Source organism: Hypanus sabinus, chromosome 25, assembly GCF_030144855.1.
Source record: "Hypanus sabinus isolate sHypSab1 chromosome 25, sHypSab1.hap1, whole genome shotgun sequence".
In the NCBI taxonomy this organism is placed as follows: domain Eukaryota; kingdom Metazoa; phylum Chordata; class Chondrichthyes; order Myliobatiformes; family Dasyatidae; genus Hypanus; species Hypanus sabinus.
In genome coordinates this window covers 28162614-28179150 of record NC_082730.1, presented here as the reverse complement: position 1 = coordinate 28179150, position 16537 = coordinate 28162614, and the positions used below count along the sequence as shown (strand labels likewise).

General features: G+C 41.2%; 1 protein-coding gene across 5 annotated transcripts in view; it reads right to left on the bottom strand.

Annotated features, from left to right (window-relative positions):
- Window positions 1-16537, bottom strand: part of elapor1 (endosome-lysosome associated apoptosis and autophagy regulator 1) — a 130075-nt gene that overhangs the window by 36600 nt on the left and 76938 nt on the right. For all 5 annotated transcript variants that reach the window (XM_059950389.1, XM_059950388.1, XM_059950386.1 and 2 more), the window contains exons 7-10: window positions 15320-15469; window positions 13974-14062; window positions 9072-9252; window positions 1070-1198 (exon numbers count right to left, since the gene is read on the bottom strand). In XM_059950389.1, coding sequence (XP_059806372.1) covers window positions 1070-1198; window positions 9072-9252; window positions 13974-14062; window positions 15320-15469 — 549 coding nt within the window. The remainder of the gene's footprint in view (window positions 1-1069; window positions 1199-9071; window positions 9253-13973; window positions 14063-15319; window positions 15470-16537) is intronic.

The following is a 16537-nucleotide window of genomic DNA, read 5'->3' as shown; positions in this document are numbered from 1 at the left end:
TCCTGCGTTGCATTGTTCTCTGTTCTATACTCCATTATGTCCTTCTATGCTTCTCTGCTGTGGAGAGATGGTGCAGTGTGAGGGAGAGGGAATGGAAAAAAATAGATACAGTCAGTATGCAAGATGATGTCCCTGGATTAGAAGGATGGAGCCAAATACCTTTCACTTGCTTTAATTTAAATCCTGCTCAAGTATTTTGGAGGATAAATACATACCCTGTTGTATACATTACATGCATCATGTAAATAATATGTGCACATTGAACCTATCTTTCCAATCAAAGAAGTCTGTATCCACAGTGGCTCGGTATACTTCACAGTACCAGGGGCTTAGGTTCAATTCCCAAAGCTGCCTGTAAGGAGTTTGTGTATTCTCCCTGTGACTGCATGGATTTCCTCCGGGTACACCAGTTTCCTCGCACAGTCCAAAGACATACCACAACTGGTCATTGCAAATTGTCCTGTGATTAGCTTAAGGTGAAATTGGAGGATTGTTGGGCCCCGCAGCTTATAGGGTTGAAAGGACCTATTCTGTGCTATATTTCAAGAAAATAAATACGTCTACATCCAGAGACAGCAGGAATGCAGGGGGACAAAAACAGGTACAATGAACACAATAAGGCGTCATGCACCAAGTCCAGTAGTGGGACCGCGTGCTGATGGTGGGAGCAAGAGTTAGGAAGAAATTTTAAAGGACAGTGATGCATAGGAGGATCAATGTATCAGAAAATAAGGCTGTTCCCTGTTAAACTGCAGAGATGTTGGTCTGAATTGTCACAGTCAGGTTTACAGAAAATATGTTTTGCCTACCTTTTGATATCTACATATGCAAGTCCAATTAACACAATGAATTAGTGCATCACGTGTAAAGACAGTATAGTACTGCTGCCTCAAAACAACCAATTTCACATCATATGGTAGTAATAATAAATCTGATTCTTATTCTGAACATACAGTGTAGGATCAGCACCATTAAGTACTACTAGGTTTTGGCTATATTCCTTCATCTATTTGCTTAATGACTGGAAATGCTAATTTATTAGTTCATATACCATACTAATTATGCTTACCGCTCACTACTCCACAGTCTTCATTAATCCCACTGAAACAGGAGGTGTTCATATTTTTTGGCAAAGAATTCCACCACTTGTATTCAAAGCCCAGCATTGGTTCAGTTCCAACAGCACACTTTGTACAAGCTGAACAAAAACAAATGCAAGTACGTTATCTAATATTTGTTAGACTATATTTCAGTGCTGTACCCTGCCAAGCATTATCCACCATACAATGATCTCTAATCATCTGTTTACCCTCCATTTCTGAAGAACAATTGACTTGTGTGGTTTCTAAGACTTGATACCAGCAATGATAGAGTAGTTAAAAGCATCGTGAAGGGAGTGTTCTGACATCCATACCCTGAAACTGAGTGGAGTGTCCACAAATGTAGCCTTCCTCACGATACTACAAGTACCATCGGCATTTACAGGGTGCACTAAAGGTCTCTTAACCATGCACATGCACGAATCTCTATACGTTATAGGCTTTGACGGGCACAAGCATGAATCATGACTGTCATTGCATGAGAATGCATAAACACCTCAATAGCTCATCGGACTCTTCTAAGGGTTGGGTGTTTTTCTTCTTCCTACCTCATCTTGAAAAAATGAATCTCCACATAGTGTGTGGTTGATGTATACTGTACATACTTTGAAAATAAATTTACTTTGAACTTTGTGCACACCCCAATTCATCAACAATGTAAGATCAAGTCAAGCCAAGTTTAGTGTTATTTAACGATATATTCACATATTGCCAAATGAGACAATGTTTCTGTGAACCAGGGTGTAACGCACAGTAGTACACATAACGCCCGTATAACAAACAATAACTTATGAAAATAAGGACAAAATCTGTGGATGTATTACGCATAAATAAACTGGTGGTGTAGTGGCATCAGCGCTGGACCTTGAGGCGGATAGTCAGATCTGGCCGGGCTGCAGTGTGGAAGAAAGGCCTGTAACCTACTTCCACAACTTGCCAATGAAAACCCTGCAGACAACTACACTATCCCTCGGGTCGCCATGAGTTGATGATGACTCGACAGCACTCGGCAACAACAAACAAATAAAAGTGCATAAGTTAAAATACTGTAAGGAACAGATTAAGCAGTGACACTTTGAATGTGATGCGCCAGGGAGTTCAGAAGCCTAAAGGCCTGAGGGTAAATACTAACTCAAATCTCTGACTATTAATATCACTGGCCTCAACATCGGACAATACGGTGTTAGGATGAATCTTTTAAATCCATCCAAAGATGCTGCTACTCAGAAATGCATCCAGGAAACACAAGAATTCGGCTTGTATTAATATCTTCATTCATTTGAAAACTATATAGATAAGTTACATCTTTCTTGAGCCTTCATCCTTAATATATTTTGATAACATTTATTCAGAAGCGAATTAAAATTCAGCAAGTGCTCAGGTCATCATTTAAAAAGTAAATTGGAGCACCTGATCAAGCCCTTTAGCCTGATCCAAGACTTAACATCACTATCCTATTCTAACTCTTTAGTTCCAACAATAAAACCTATTTATTGAGCTTCCACAGTCCCATTGGTTAGGAACTCCCAAAGAATCACATCTTACTGAGTGAGGATATTTGTCCCAACTTCGCCCAAGGTGGCCAATCACTTGCCATGACACTGTGCTCCCTTGGCATCAGTTAAAACCAATTTTGTGGCTTATGTCAGAACTCATGGGTTCAAACCATGTTCAAGACTTGGATCAGAAATTAAGACAGGTAGTCTCTAAGCAAAACTACTTTGTCAGAAAGGGCACATTTGAAGAAGATGTCAGTGTGCAATCTGCCTGCTATCTCAGGTGATTAAAAAGAACTGCAAGAGCAGTTTAAAAGAAGAGTAAAGCTGTTATCTGGCTAGTTATACATCAACCATCAGTTTATGCTGATTATCTGGGCCATAATGACTGCGTGGAAGATTAATGCCATATCTCACGCTGCCATATCCAGTGTTTTCTAACCCTGAGGAAACAAAAATACATTAAACAAATGCAAATCATTCATTTTTTCCAGGATTTTAGTTTTATTCATTATTTAGGATGTACATGTTGCTAGCAAGGTCTGCACTTAATGCCCAGTCTTAATTTCCTTTGAGATGATTGACATGAGCCACCGTATCGAACCACTGCAGTTTTTATGGTTATTAAAGCTTGTTCCACCTGTAGATCTGCTGATGGACTTGCATCTTAAAGTGTTGTTCTCAATGACATGCTTGAACAAACACTGTTCTCTTTTATTTTCATGTATCACTGACAATTTAAACACTCCATCTAACTCCATCCCTAAGTGATGACAAAATAGCTTATATTTTTCTGCTGTCACTGGTCATGCAGAAAAACAAAAGTGAAGTAAAATGTGTTTCTCATTATTTATCTAAATCTAATAATTAATAATGCCAAGGTGATTGGCAAAACGCTACAACAGATGTAAGGAATATATTTTCAGGCCACTCATCACCAAACCTCATCAGCATTTAACCAATGAAATGAGGAAGTACAGGACTTGAAGGGAAAAGAAAATTGCTTGAAAAGGTGGAAATAGGGCAGGATTCCGTAGGTTCAAGAGAGATGTGGTGGGTACGATTTTCACTCAGAGAGTCAAAGATGCCTGGAATGTGCTGGCTGCTATGGTGGCACAGGGGAATGCATTAGAGGCTTTTAAGAAACATTTGGATAGGCACATGGATGGAAGGATATGGACATGATGTAGGCAGGAGGGATTATTGTTTGTTTTCTTTATTTGCCTTCTAGCTGGTTCAGAACAACATTGTGGGCCGAATGGCCTGTTCCTGTGCTGTATTTTTCTATGTTCTAGATTGGCATATCAAAACAGCTTGCTGTGTGTGGTGACCTCCATTAAGCTGTCATAATGATAAGAAAGAAAATGTGGATCAAAGGTGGTGACAAATCAACATATAGGAGGGAGATTGAAATCTGCCTGAGTGGTGCCACAACAACAATTTCACACTCAATGTCAGCAAGAACAAAAATGAAACCGGAAGTCCATGAGCCAAACTTCATCAAGTGATCAAGGGTAGAGAGCGTCAGCAACTTCAAATTCCTTGGCGTTAGCATTTCAGAGGATCTGTCCTGGGTCCAGTACGTAAGCGCTGTTATGAAGAAAGCATAGCAGTGCCTCTACTTTCTTAGAAGTTTGTGAAGATTCGGCATATCATTTGAAAGTTTGACAAACTTCTATGGATGCATGGCGGAGAGTATATTGACTTGTGTCACAGACTGCTACGGAAGCACCAATGCCATTGAATGGAAAAGCCCTCAAAAAGTAGTGGACGTGGTCCTGTCCATCACAAGTAGAATCCTCCCCACCACTGAGTGCACTCACGCGGAGTGCTGTTACAGCAAAGCAGCATCTATCATCAAGGACCTCCACCATCCAGGCCATGCTCTCTTCTCCTTGCTGCCATCAGGAAGAGCATGCAGGAACCTCAAAACCTATTTGACTGGGTTCTGGATCAGTTATTACCCTTCAAGTTCTTGAATCAAAACTTCACTCAGCTTCGCTCACCATCTGGTTGTAGATGGTGACATCTATGTGCTTTGATAATAAATTTAATTTGTACTTTGAAAATGTAGCCTCATGTATATGCAGGATATGCAAATAGACTTACGAATCAATCAGGATTGCATACACAGTTTTAGCATCGGTGTAATGCAAAAATAGTCAAATTTTGACTGGGGATTTTGGAATCAAAGTGTAATAGATGAATGCCCAGATGTGTGTCTTGTTAACAGTTTGTTTGCTTCATGATAGCATGGAAGCCATGACATTAACCAATGGACTACCGCAGAAAGATTCATTAGTAGCATCAAAGAAGTCTGTGTCACTACCCAACTTTTCTTTTATCTTCCTTGAGCCCAGACACTGGAGCTCAGCTTTAGAACTCGTTGGAAGCTCATCAACGCAACGTATGTTGAAGATTAGCTCCGGAATCAAAGTTAGCATCAGAAGTCCAGCTGTATTAGGGAGACATCTATTGCATTTGTGCATTTCAGAGAGTGAGCTCCAAGACATACTTTCAGTGAAGCATAGAAGAGGACCTTCCACTCAAAATTCACACAATGAAAACCCTTGACCAACCTGTCTGTGCTGTTCCCCAGTCCTTCTGATAATAAAAGGCTCATTCTGAGATCCTGGAAAAATATATATTACTTTTAGAACAGAGATGTGGAGGAACTTCTTTAGCCAGAAGGTAGTGAATTGGTGGAATTCATTACACAGATGGCTGTGAATGCTAAGTCATTGGGTATATTCAAAGTAGATGTTGATAGGTTCTTAGTAAGGATGTCTAAGGTTATAGAGAAAAAGCAGGAGAATGGGTTGAGAGGAGAAATAAATCGGCCTTGATTAATGGTAGAGCAGACTTGATGGGCCAAGTGGCACGATTCTGCTCTGACGTCTTATGTTCTGATGCCTACAGAGGAAAAGACATCCAAAGCCTCCTTGAATAAATCCAACATCCCCACTCCCCTGAATCCTGGGAATCTCAAATTAGGGGAACTTTTGGAGGGCAATGAGAACCTTGTCCATGCATCGGAGCTCTCTGATCTAGAGTAAGGAGTGAAAGAAATGCACCATCTCCTAAACTACCCACCTCTTCATCCTCACATTGATACCTCCAGCCTCATCTGTGGGAGTCCGTAGTTTCCCTCATTGGCCTGATAAGCTAGCTCAGAACCCACAGAATCAGAAATAAAACCAAATGTTTAAGGAGAATGATGATGAGGTGGATGAAGATGGGGTAGGGGGAGGAGGGGGTTGGGGAAGGGAGAAGGAGGAGGGGAGAGGAGGAGGGGAGGGGAGGAGCAGGGGGAGGAGGAGGGTGGAAATGAGAGAGTTCTTAATATAGAATCTGTCCAAAGTTACCACATTATCACGCAAACATGAGGAAATCTGCAGATGTTGGAAACTTTCTCTTCCAAGGCGTTCCGTCTGATGATACTCCCCCTTCTCTGGCCTTGTATCCCTTTTGCCAATCAACGTCCCAGCACTTAGCTTCATCCCTCCCCCTCTGTCTTCTTCTATCATTTTGGGTCTCCCCCTCCCCCTCTCAAATCTCTTACTATCTCTTTTTTCCATTATTCCCGATGAAGGGTCTCAACCCAAAACGTTGACTGTACTTCTTCCTATTGATGATGCCTGGCCTGCTGTGTTCCACCAGCATTTTGTGTGTGTTGTCCACATTATCACAATGATTTCAATTCCACAGCACTTCACTTCCAAAATAAAGCGCTTCAAAAGGCCCTGAGGTGATGAACGATATGATTCAGTCTTTACTCATCAAAAAGATTCTAATAAGCACAGCGTTCATGACTCACAGTGCCCAGGTGATCCACTGAACTTGTGAAAACTCCTTAAATTGACTTTTGTGAGTAACAGACTCAATCCAATACATCACATTATTCCCACCAATAATAGTATCTACAGGAGTTGCTGCCTAAGGGCGGCAAAATTTATTATCAAAGACCTCCACCATCTTCTCATGGTTACAATCATGTAGAAAGAAAGTCTTAAACTGTAAAGTTCAAGATCAGCTAATATGCCATCTTCTCACAGCTACCACCAGGCAGAAAATATAGAAGCCCCAAGTCTCACACTGCAAAGTTCAAGAAAAGTTATTTCCCTTTAACCGTTGAACAACTGGAACAATCCTAATTGCTGGAGTTTAACAACACTACAACCACTTTCATCACTTCCTTTACAATAGACATCATTTATGATTTTCTTGAAAATGTTACTTGCACTCAGTAGCTGTTTTATTAAGTACACATGTACACTTGTTCTAATCAGCCAATCATGTAGCAGTAACTCAATGCATAAAAGCATGCAGACACGGTCAAGAAGTTCAGTTGTCGTACAGACAAAATATCAGAATGGGGAAGAAATGTGATCTAAACGATTTTGACTAGGGAATGATGGTTGATGTCAGAAGAGGTGGTTTAAGTATCTCAGAAATTGCTAATTTCCTTGGATTTTCATGTACAACAGTCCCCAATTTATAGAAAATAAGAGGAAAAAAAAACAAGGAGCAGCAGTTCTGTGGGTGAATATGCTTTATTAATGAGAGTGGCCAGAAGAAAATGGCCTCATTAGTTCATGCTGACAGGAAGGCGACAGTAACTCAAATAACCATGCATTACAATAGTGGTGTGCAGAAGTGAATCTCTGGATGCAGAACACACTGAATCTTGAAGTGAATGGGCTACACTGGGTTCCACTTGTGTACCTAATAAAGTGGCCACTGAGTGTAAGTGATGCCATATGTCCATGAAGCTGTTGCAATTAAGTTTTTCATTGTACCTTTGCATATAAATACTTTGCACGTGACAATAAACTCAACTTTGATTTGAGACTCACTTTTAATTTGAATGGAATTGCTGCTTCCCCAGTTATTCTTTCATTAGAAATGAGCTTCCTTAAGGAGAAACCCTTATTCATGGTCCCAAATGAAGTGCAGAGCTTAATGTGGGTACAACCATAAATAAAGAATTGAATACAGTGATGCATTAATACTGTTGTATAAATTCTTACCAGGTGAATAAATAAAGTTCTATCTATTCTTTCATTTCAGAATGCCTTCCCAGTCTCAAAAAACTTCACAACTACCATTGGAAAATCCCTACACAATTTTGACAATTCTGCCTCAGTTGAAGTTTTGGAGCATTGACTAAAAATAAAACTCATCTCAAATGCAATTTCCTTAATGATACCAGCACTGATATTTGTGTCTTAAGGAAAACAGCCAAACTGTAATGCTAATAAAACCATCCACATGCTCAAGGACTGTATTTATTTATTTGTCCCTTATTTAAAATAGAAAACATAAGCTTATAGCTTCGGTCACCAAATTGCCATTACTTTTGGAAAAGCGAGGAGACACATTACTACTACATCAGGCCTTCTTACAATGGAATGGAATCACAGTGACCATTCCCTTTAACCTCCACAAGGCTCTTTTATTGGTTATTATTATGGTTGCTTTCTATGGAAATGGATTCTGTTTTTAGATGCGTTTCCAACAGGACTATTGGTGAAGAAGGCACAAAAACATTATATTTCCATAGTGGGCATGGATCTCAACTCTCTGTCTCCTCTATTTGGTTCAATCTTGCTCTTGACCAGCCTCTATATTCAACACATCTTCTATAGTTTCTGCCATCTTCACCAGAATCCATCCCTCCCCTTTCGGTCCAGCATTTTGAAGCAACCATTAACTCCATAAGACCTTGGTTGACTCTTCCATCTCAACCCAACACAACCAAGCATGTCACCTCCCCATGTTATCATTGAAGATATAACACCTATCCTTTTACCTCCCATCTTAGGACACAAAGAACAAAGCAGCAATTCACTTATAGTTCTTCCAGTTTAGTGAATTTGGTGCTCACGATGTGGTCTCTCTCTGCTGAAGAAACCCAAAGCAGTGATAGGGTGGTTGCTTGCAGCACAATTCTGTCCAGTCCATGACCTACCAAACACCTATTAATTTAATTCTCCAGGCTACTCCCACTCTTACTTCTCTATCTTGCCTTCATGGTGTCCATGATGTCCAACTTAAGGAACAACACCTCATTTTCAGTCTGGAACCCTGAAGCCTTAATACTGAATATGATGATTTCAGGTAACTATCATTTTTCTCTCTCTGTAGCTGTCCATTTGAGTTTCGATTTGTTCCTTTCTTTACCCTACTGGTAAAAATATCTCTAACAAAATACCTTTACCTGCTGTTTTTTTTTACTGTTACCTTGACAGCTATGACCTGCACCTTATCACAGCCATTCTTTATGTTCTCTTCATCCCTCCTCCTCTGTGTTAAAATTCTCTTGTTTTCTCTTTTCACACTGACACCCCCCCCCCCCACATTTTAAAGGCCAATGACCTTAAATGTCAACTCCAGCACTTCCAGCGTCCTGTCTACTTTGTTCATCCAGGTTAATAAAAGAATCTTAGAAAATAGTGCATTGCAATAATTTTACCATCAGATCCATCTGAGTAAGAGCCAAGAGGACAAGGCTGACAGCCAGTAAAGTTGACTTGGACAAATCCTGGGTTACAAGGCTTGCAGGGCTTCTTGACTCCCGAAGCAGGAAGCAACACTGCTCCTTTCATAGATTCACTGCACAGTTTGGGCTCGATCCACTTGTACATCATCTGAGTCTGGAAGATCAAGAAACAAAATGAAGATTACTGAAAATGCCTTCAGATATCTCAGGCAATAAAATATGCAACATGAACATTTGCAACCTTTCTCTCCCCCTCCCCACCCCTGATATCTGTTAATCAAGTTGTAAAATGTCAGTAACTTTGCATTTTACCTTATTGTTTAGAGGAGGCACCTGAGAATGCCTTGTTGATGTAAACAGGGCATTTTTAAAACAGTGAAACAATACAAACTTCCCAGATGCAGAGCAAAGGTCTCTGTATCTTGTCAGAGTGTGGTAATTCAATCACCATTGAGCTGTCCGTCAAATGCTTGTGACAAGGAAGCTATTTCCTGAAGAAGGGCCTCGGCCCAAAATGTCCACTATTTATTTATTTCCACAGATGCTGCCTGACCTGCTGAGTTCCTCCAGCATTTTGTCGTGTTGCTCAAGCATGTGCAGAATCTCTTGTATTAAAGTTAATTTCTTGGTACTTTTATGCTACAGTTCCCCAAGCCTTTGGAAGATGAGCTAGAAATGTCAGTGTTACATTCATGCAATATCTTTAAATGAAGTACACTTAAGAAATTTACATCCCAATCAGCAACCCCCCTGAATTTGAATTTCTATTCAATGTCCATTGAGGTAAATTTAAAGGAGAAACTAAAGGTGGAACGGACTTTGGAAAGATCAGAGGCTGATTTTCTCCTGGTCATAACAATCTCAAAATGAGGTTTAGTTGGCAGCAGTGAACAATGATTCCTCGGGGGATATCTTTCAGACAGTCAATCTCTTCAATTATTTCACTTTCTCCACGTCTTCTGCTTGTTCTCTTTGTCTTGATCGTGTGACAGAAACCGTCTGTGACATACAGGTTGGAATGATCTAGCACACTGCTGTGTCCGGAGAGCCGCCTCCGTCCCAAAGAGAACTGAGAACTCAAGCTGACTCTTGGAAAAGAATAGAGACGGGGCAAGGGTCATGAACAATCCTGTTTCAAAGCATTGAAGTGAATGTGGAGGTCAGCGGTCTATCTAAATGGAGGTCTTGGGGTCGGCAGCCTTAGTGTTTGGACCCGGCCTGGTGGTAGCTCTTCAAGGAAGGACTGAGTTCACGCGGCCACTCTCCTTGAAAGGAAGGATGTTTTTGATATTCTGAGATTTATGTGATTAATGACTGTATTTTCTATTGGTCTCCTTTACTTTTTGGTGTTTCTTGCCTGGTGACGATTGGCAGTAGATGATATGTTACTTTTTATGCGAGAGAAAAGTTGGGGATTTGGGGTCTGATGTTGGTGTCTGTTGCTGTTTTTCTGTGTGGGCGATTCTGTTAGGTTTTGTGCGTGAGGGAGGAGCGTGGGATTTGATATTATTGTTGTTTTTTTTTCTTTGAGGGAGGAGCCTGGGATTTGATGGTACTGTTTTTTCTGTGAGGGAAGGGACCAGGATTTGATGTTATTCTTGCTGTTTTTCACTGTGAGGGAGGGGCTGTGGATTTGAAGCTATTGTCGCTGATCTTTTCTGTGAGGGAGCGGGCTGAGATTTGATGTTTTTTTGTGAGGGAAGGGGCCAGGATCTGACGTTATTGTCACTGTTTTTACTGTGAGGGAGGGGTCTGTGGATTTGATGTTATTGTTGTTTTTTTCAGTGAGAGAGGGGGCTGGGGATTTGATGGTTTTGTTGTTGTCTTTTTGTGTGAGGGAGGGGTGGGCAGGTTGGGGTTTGCAAGTTTAGTTTCTTTCTCTTTTTTCACATCAGTGATGGCCTTTTGACAACTTGCATGGTTTTTCTATATTTCGTGGCTATCTGGAGAAGACGAATATCAGTGTTGCAAAGTACATGCATACCTTGACAATAAAGTGAACCTTTGAGCTGGATTACATTCTATCATGTCTCATGACACAGTCAACATTATTGCAAAAGACCTATTGCTGATTGTCCAACTTTCTCCTGTTTTATGGTCTGTAATTTGATGTAAAAATGTTCTGTGGTATTTTAAGCTGAAATGGTCAATATATGGCCTTTTCAGGTCCATGGTTGCTATGGTCATGGAGATCCAGCCTCCTCTGGGATCTCAAAAATAATATGGCTTCTGCTTCTACATGACTACTAGGCCTCTCCTTCCCCACTCACTAAGTTTCTTCTATTGAAGGATAAGATGACCAGAAACCTTGGAACACTGTTATCTGGACCCCTGAAGGTCAACAGCCTGATGTAAATAAGTCTAGGATCTCAGGACCACAACATCATATCAGGTAGAGGTGATACTCTGTCCACTAGTCACATGATGAATATCAACTTCCAACTTTGGATAGCTTGAATGATAAACTTTGACTGGTGCCCAAAAAAGAGGAGTTCCACTTAACCCAGTGGTATATAGGCATGCATGATTTCCCTCTATCTTTATCACGCACATACTGAAGGAATAGAGGGATACATTGGCTCTGGTAATGTTAGCTTTAGATTGGCCCAATTCTGATGCAATTTGGTTTTATTTCTTACTCAGTTCATCCTGCACTTCTTAGCACATCTACACAGAGCAATGTCACGGGAAAGCAGCATCCATCATCAAGGACCCCCAGCACCCAAGCCATGCTCTCTTCTCACCCCTGCCAACAGGAAGTAGGTACAGGAGCCTCAGGATCCTCACCACCAGGTTCAGGAAGAGTTATTACCCCTCAACTATCAGAGTCTTGAACCAGAGGGGATAACTTCACTCGCCCCATCACAGAACTTTTAAGGACTTTTCATCTCATGTTCTTAATATTTATTGAGTATTATTTTTCTTTTGTATTTGCACATTGATTGTTTGTCCATCCTGATGGCCTTTCATTGATTCGACTGGGATTCTTGAATTTACTGTTTATGTCCTCAGGAAAACAGGTCTCAGGATTGTATATGGTGACATGTATGTACTTTGATTCATTTTGACTTTGAACTTGAACTTTTCACCTTGTGTAGAGAGCTAGTCAAATAGGAGAGGTTGTGGGAGGTATCAGGGATATGACCACTCAAAGCAGTACTCATGCACTGAGAAGCAGAACTTTATAGCCTACTATGAAAGTAAATAAGCAGAATGAAGAATCGGAAGAAAGTAAAATAATACATGACCTTCATGGGTGAAGCGGGTTGGCTGTACTGCAGTATTAAAAGGAGGAAATGTTACCAAACCATTATATCTGATAAGGTAAGTCTGGGTCAATTTCATTCAACTGTATACATGTATACAACCAAATGAAACAACATCCCTCCAGACTAAGGGGCACAACAGAGTGCAAATGCAATGCACAAAGTAATATTACCACAAATAAGTTTACAAATAATAAAGTGCATTTACGACACAGGTTTAAGAGTAAACAGCATAATGCTACGGGCGCTTCAAATGTGATGAGACCTGGGTGGTGGTTGGGAGTTCAGTAGTCTTACAGCCTGGGGGAGGGAGCTGCTTCCCATCCTTAACTGCTCTTGTCCTTATGCTACAGTATGTCCTGCCTGATGGAAGGAGGTCAAAGAGGTTGTTGGACGGATGGGAAGGACGATTGACAACACTTAAGGGCCATGCATACACGGTACTCTGAACAAGTATCTCTGATGGGTGGAGGAGAGGTCCTGATAATTTTCTCAGGGTCTCTCTTACAGTCGTCTGCCTTGCAATTCCCACATCAGGTGGTGATGCTGCTGGTCAGTACCCTCTTAATGATGCCCCTGTAGAAATTGGTTAGAGTGGGGGGGAGGTGAGGGAGCCTTGCTTGCTTCAAACTCCCGAGGAATTGGAGATGCTGCTGTGCTCTCTTGACCAAAATGGTTGTATTGAGGGACCAGGTGAGATCAACCATTATGTACACACCCAGAAACAGCAAGGATCCCTATCACAGTTGTGGTACATAACTACACACCAGCCATTCTTTTCAATTAGTCTGGGAATACTGGTAGAGAGGGAGATGATTACTGCAGGATCCAAAAATTAAGTGCTTTTAAATCAAGAGAGACAGACATGCTCCCACTGGTTCACCTCCAAACTAGACCAACATGAAATGCCTCTCTCCTCGTGACTCCCATAGTCTGTGATCAGCTGGCACCTTTCCACTCTCAATCATCTGACGCCAGTATTGGACAAGTGGCCTATCTTCTCACCATTTCTCAGCAATGCAGCACTCTCTCTTTCTCCTCTATGGTTCTTGAATACACATCAACCCACTGCTCACCCAGCAGCCAGCTAAACTTTCAGCTACCTTCCATACCATGCGGGAAACAGAGTAAAACAGATTCAAATAGACATGTTGTTAAATTTCATTGGCCAGTTTTCCCATTATTTCCATCAATAGTCATCACTGCTCCTTCCGTGTAAACATCAGGGCCACTTCACCAGTGCTAGCTCATGGTAGCAGCCTTAGTTTCAAGTCAGAAACTTGCAAGTTCAAGGGCAAATCTAGAAATTGACCAGATAACCCAGATTTACACTTCACCAGGGCTAACCAATGCACTGTTACTAGGTCCATTTTGGGTTTGCAGATTGGAATGAGCATGTGGTAGACATCAAGCTGCTACACTTGTTAAATAGAGAAAAGGTGCCACATACAAATCAATAAAATGATGTTCTTACTATATCGGCTCAAAACCTCTCAAATCAATAATTTTTAAAAATGCTTTTAAAGTACGTGTGCAAGAATGCTTGATACAGCCTTTTCTGTAAACAATCTGCATTAAGACTTGGTGCATTTCTATACAAGGGAATTACCTTTCCTTCAGCATTGCACGGCGTATGTGTGAAAAAATAGTCCTTCTCGGAGCACGGAGAACGTTTCTTGCATGTTCCTGACCCAGGTTCTAATTCAAAAAGATACAACAAGCAATCTAAACTAGATCTAAATTTGACAAATAAGATCATGCAAAACTACAAAGAGAGAGACGGAGAAGTTTAGGGCATCTCTCCATCAGAAAATGACAATCATCTACATATTAAAGGAATAAATCTTGTCATATTTATATAGTAACATCCTTTATTTCACCTCAAATTCCAAAGTGAAACACCCTTAAAAAAGTTACATGCTATATTTAATTTTTGTGCCTTGCTGACGTTGCCAATTGATGAGACAGCAGGTGGAGTTGTCAGAGACCTCTGCACCCAAACTCTCCCTCTCCCCCTCCCACCGATGGGGTTGGGGGAAAGTCTGCTGGCTCTCAAGTCGGGTGTATTCGAATAAGCGTTGCTTCGGACTGCCACATCAAAGCAGTGATCTGTTTGTTTCCTCTCTCACTGTGGAAGGGTTAACATCTCTCTCTCCCTTGTTAGTGAGAGAGAGAGAGAGAGAGAGAGAGAGAGAGAGAGAGAGAGAGAGAGAGAGAGAGAGAGCCTGTGGTCTGTTGAAGCATTGGGTGAGCAATGTTTTCTTGTGGGACGGTAGAACATGGTCTCTTTCTAGGGATCTTGCTGTTGCTTGCTTGCTGAGGGGGGGTGGTGGGTGCTGATGCTTCCTGATGGGACAAATGGAGGAGAGGGTTGATGCTACGCTGCTGCTTGTGCATGAGGGGAGGAGAGGGGCCTTGGGGTTTTCCTGTCATTCATTCTTTGGGGTTTTTCTTCTGCTTCATGGATGTCTGTGAAGAGTAAGAGTTCCAGGCTTTATACTGTATACATTCTCTGATATTAAATTGAGCCAGTGAATCATATGCCATTTTGCTAAGGCCTTAGCCAATTCATACGACGAACAGCTGTGTCGTGACGTCATTTTTTGTTGTTAATAATGGTGCAAGTGCAAGCTGCCATGGTGAATTAATGCAATTAGTGTGCTAAAAATATATTTTTTTCAATATATTCAATCAGAAGGTGTGGATATTACTGGCAAGGCCAACTGCCAATTGCCATTGAAGGGCTAACAAGACACCATTTCAGAAGACATAATTACACTAATGTAGGTCTGGTCCAATATAAACCACATCACAGGTTTTCTTCCCCGTAGAGCTTCAGCAAACCAATTGTGATTTCACTAAATTGTCTTTTTGATCTAGATTAGAGAAATAACCATATTTAAAACAGTTTGGCTACCATTCCCCTTAAATTTCACTGGCTGCGTGCTACGTTACCTGAATATTCATCTGGAGAACAATTTACGCATGAGGTTGCTCCTCTTGGAGAGTAAGTATTTCGTGGGCACAGGTCACAATGAGAGGATCCAATGTTTGAATTGAATGTACCAGGTTTACAAGGAAAGCACTCTGATGTATAGGCCACCCCTAAAAACAGGAAATGGGAAGAGAGAATTCTGAGAAAGTTAGGTTGATAGGTTTGATATCAATCTGCACTGCAGCTCTTGTTATGTCTGATTTCTACTTGTGCAGTAATGTGCACATAAACATATATAATAATCCAATGTACATTGCTATAGAAATTCTTCGGCAAATAATTCATTCTAATGCATAAAATTCTGCTGTGGATACTTGTTAACAGATGGTCTGGGCCTCAACCAAAAGCTCATCATCATCATTATGTACCGTGTCACATGATATAGGTAATCATAGTCGACTATGATAAATTTTGCTGCAGAAGTGATTTGCCATTGCCTTCTTCTGGGCAGTGTCTTTACAAGATGGCTGTCCCAGACATTATTAATACTCTTCAGAGATTGTCTGTCTGGTGAAAGTGTTTATATAATCAGGACTTGTGATATGCACCAGCTGCTCATACGACCATCCAGCACCTGCTCCCATGGCCTTACATGGGGCTACGCAGGTGCTACACCTTGCCCAAGGGTGCCCTGCAGGCTAGTGGAGAGAAGGAGTGCCTCACACCTCCTTTGGTAGAGAAGAATCTCCACCCCACCAACCACAAACTTAAATGCAGATTCTAATTGAAGGGTTAAGGCCAGTTCCAGTGGCAGGCCCCAGACTACTGTCAATGAGTATGAGGCACCCATCTTGTTTAAGCCAAGCTCCTCATTTATCTACCTGATTGGCCCCATGCTGCTCTCCTCCCACCATGTCTTAGTCCCATGGATCTTCAAATCTTTCCCTGATTTTCCCTCAAGCTCAAGCCATATATGAATCAAGTTAGTAAATGTATTATATCATTAAATACTAAATTGTAAAGGTGGGAATTTTCCAACCTACTTTGTGGACTAGGCTCAGGTATGAATGATGGACAGCCACAGTTTGCTCCAGTGTTTCAGGAAGACATCTAGGCTTCCTGTGCCTTGTTATTAGTATTTGATTCCATCAGTAGAGGGAAGTTGAACACAGGATCAGTTTTACCTCAACTGCCTGTCTCATACTCTACTTGCCTCTTGGTTGAAGAGTAACTCTTAA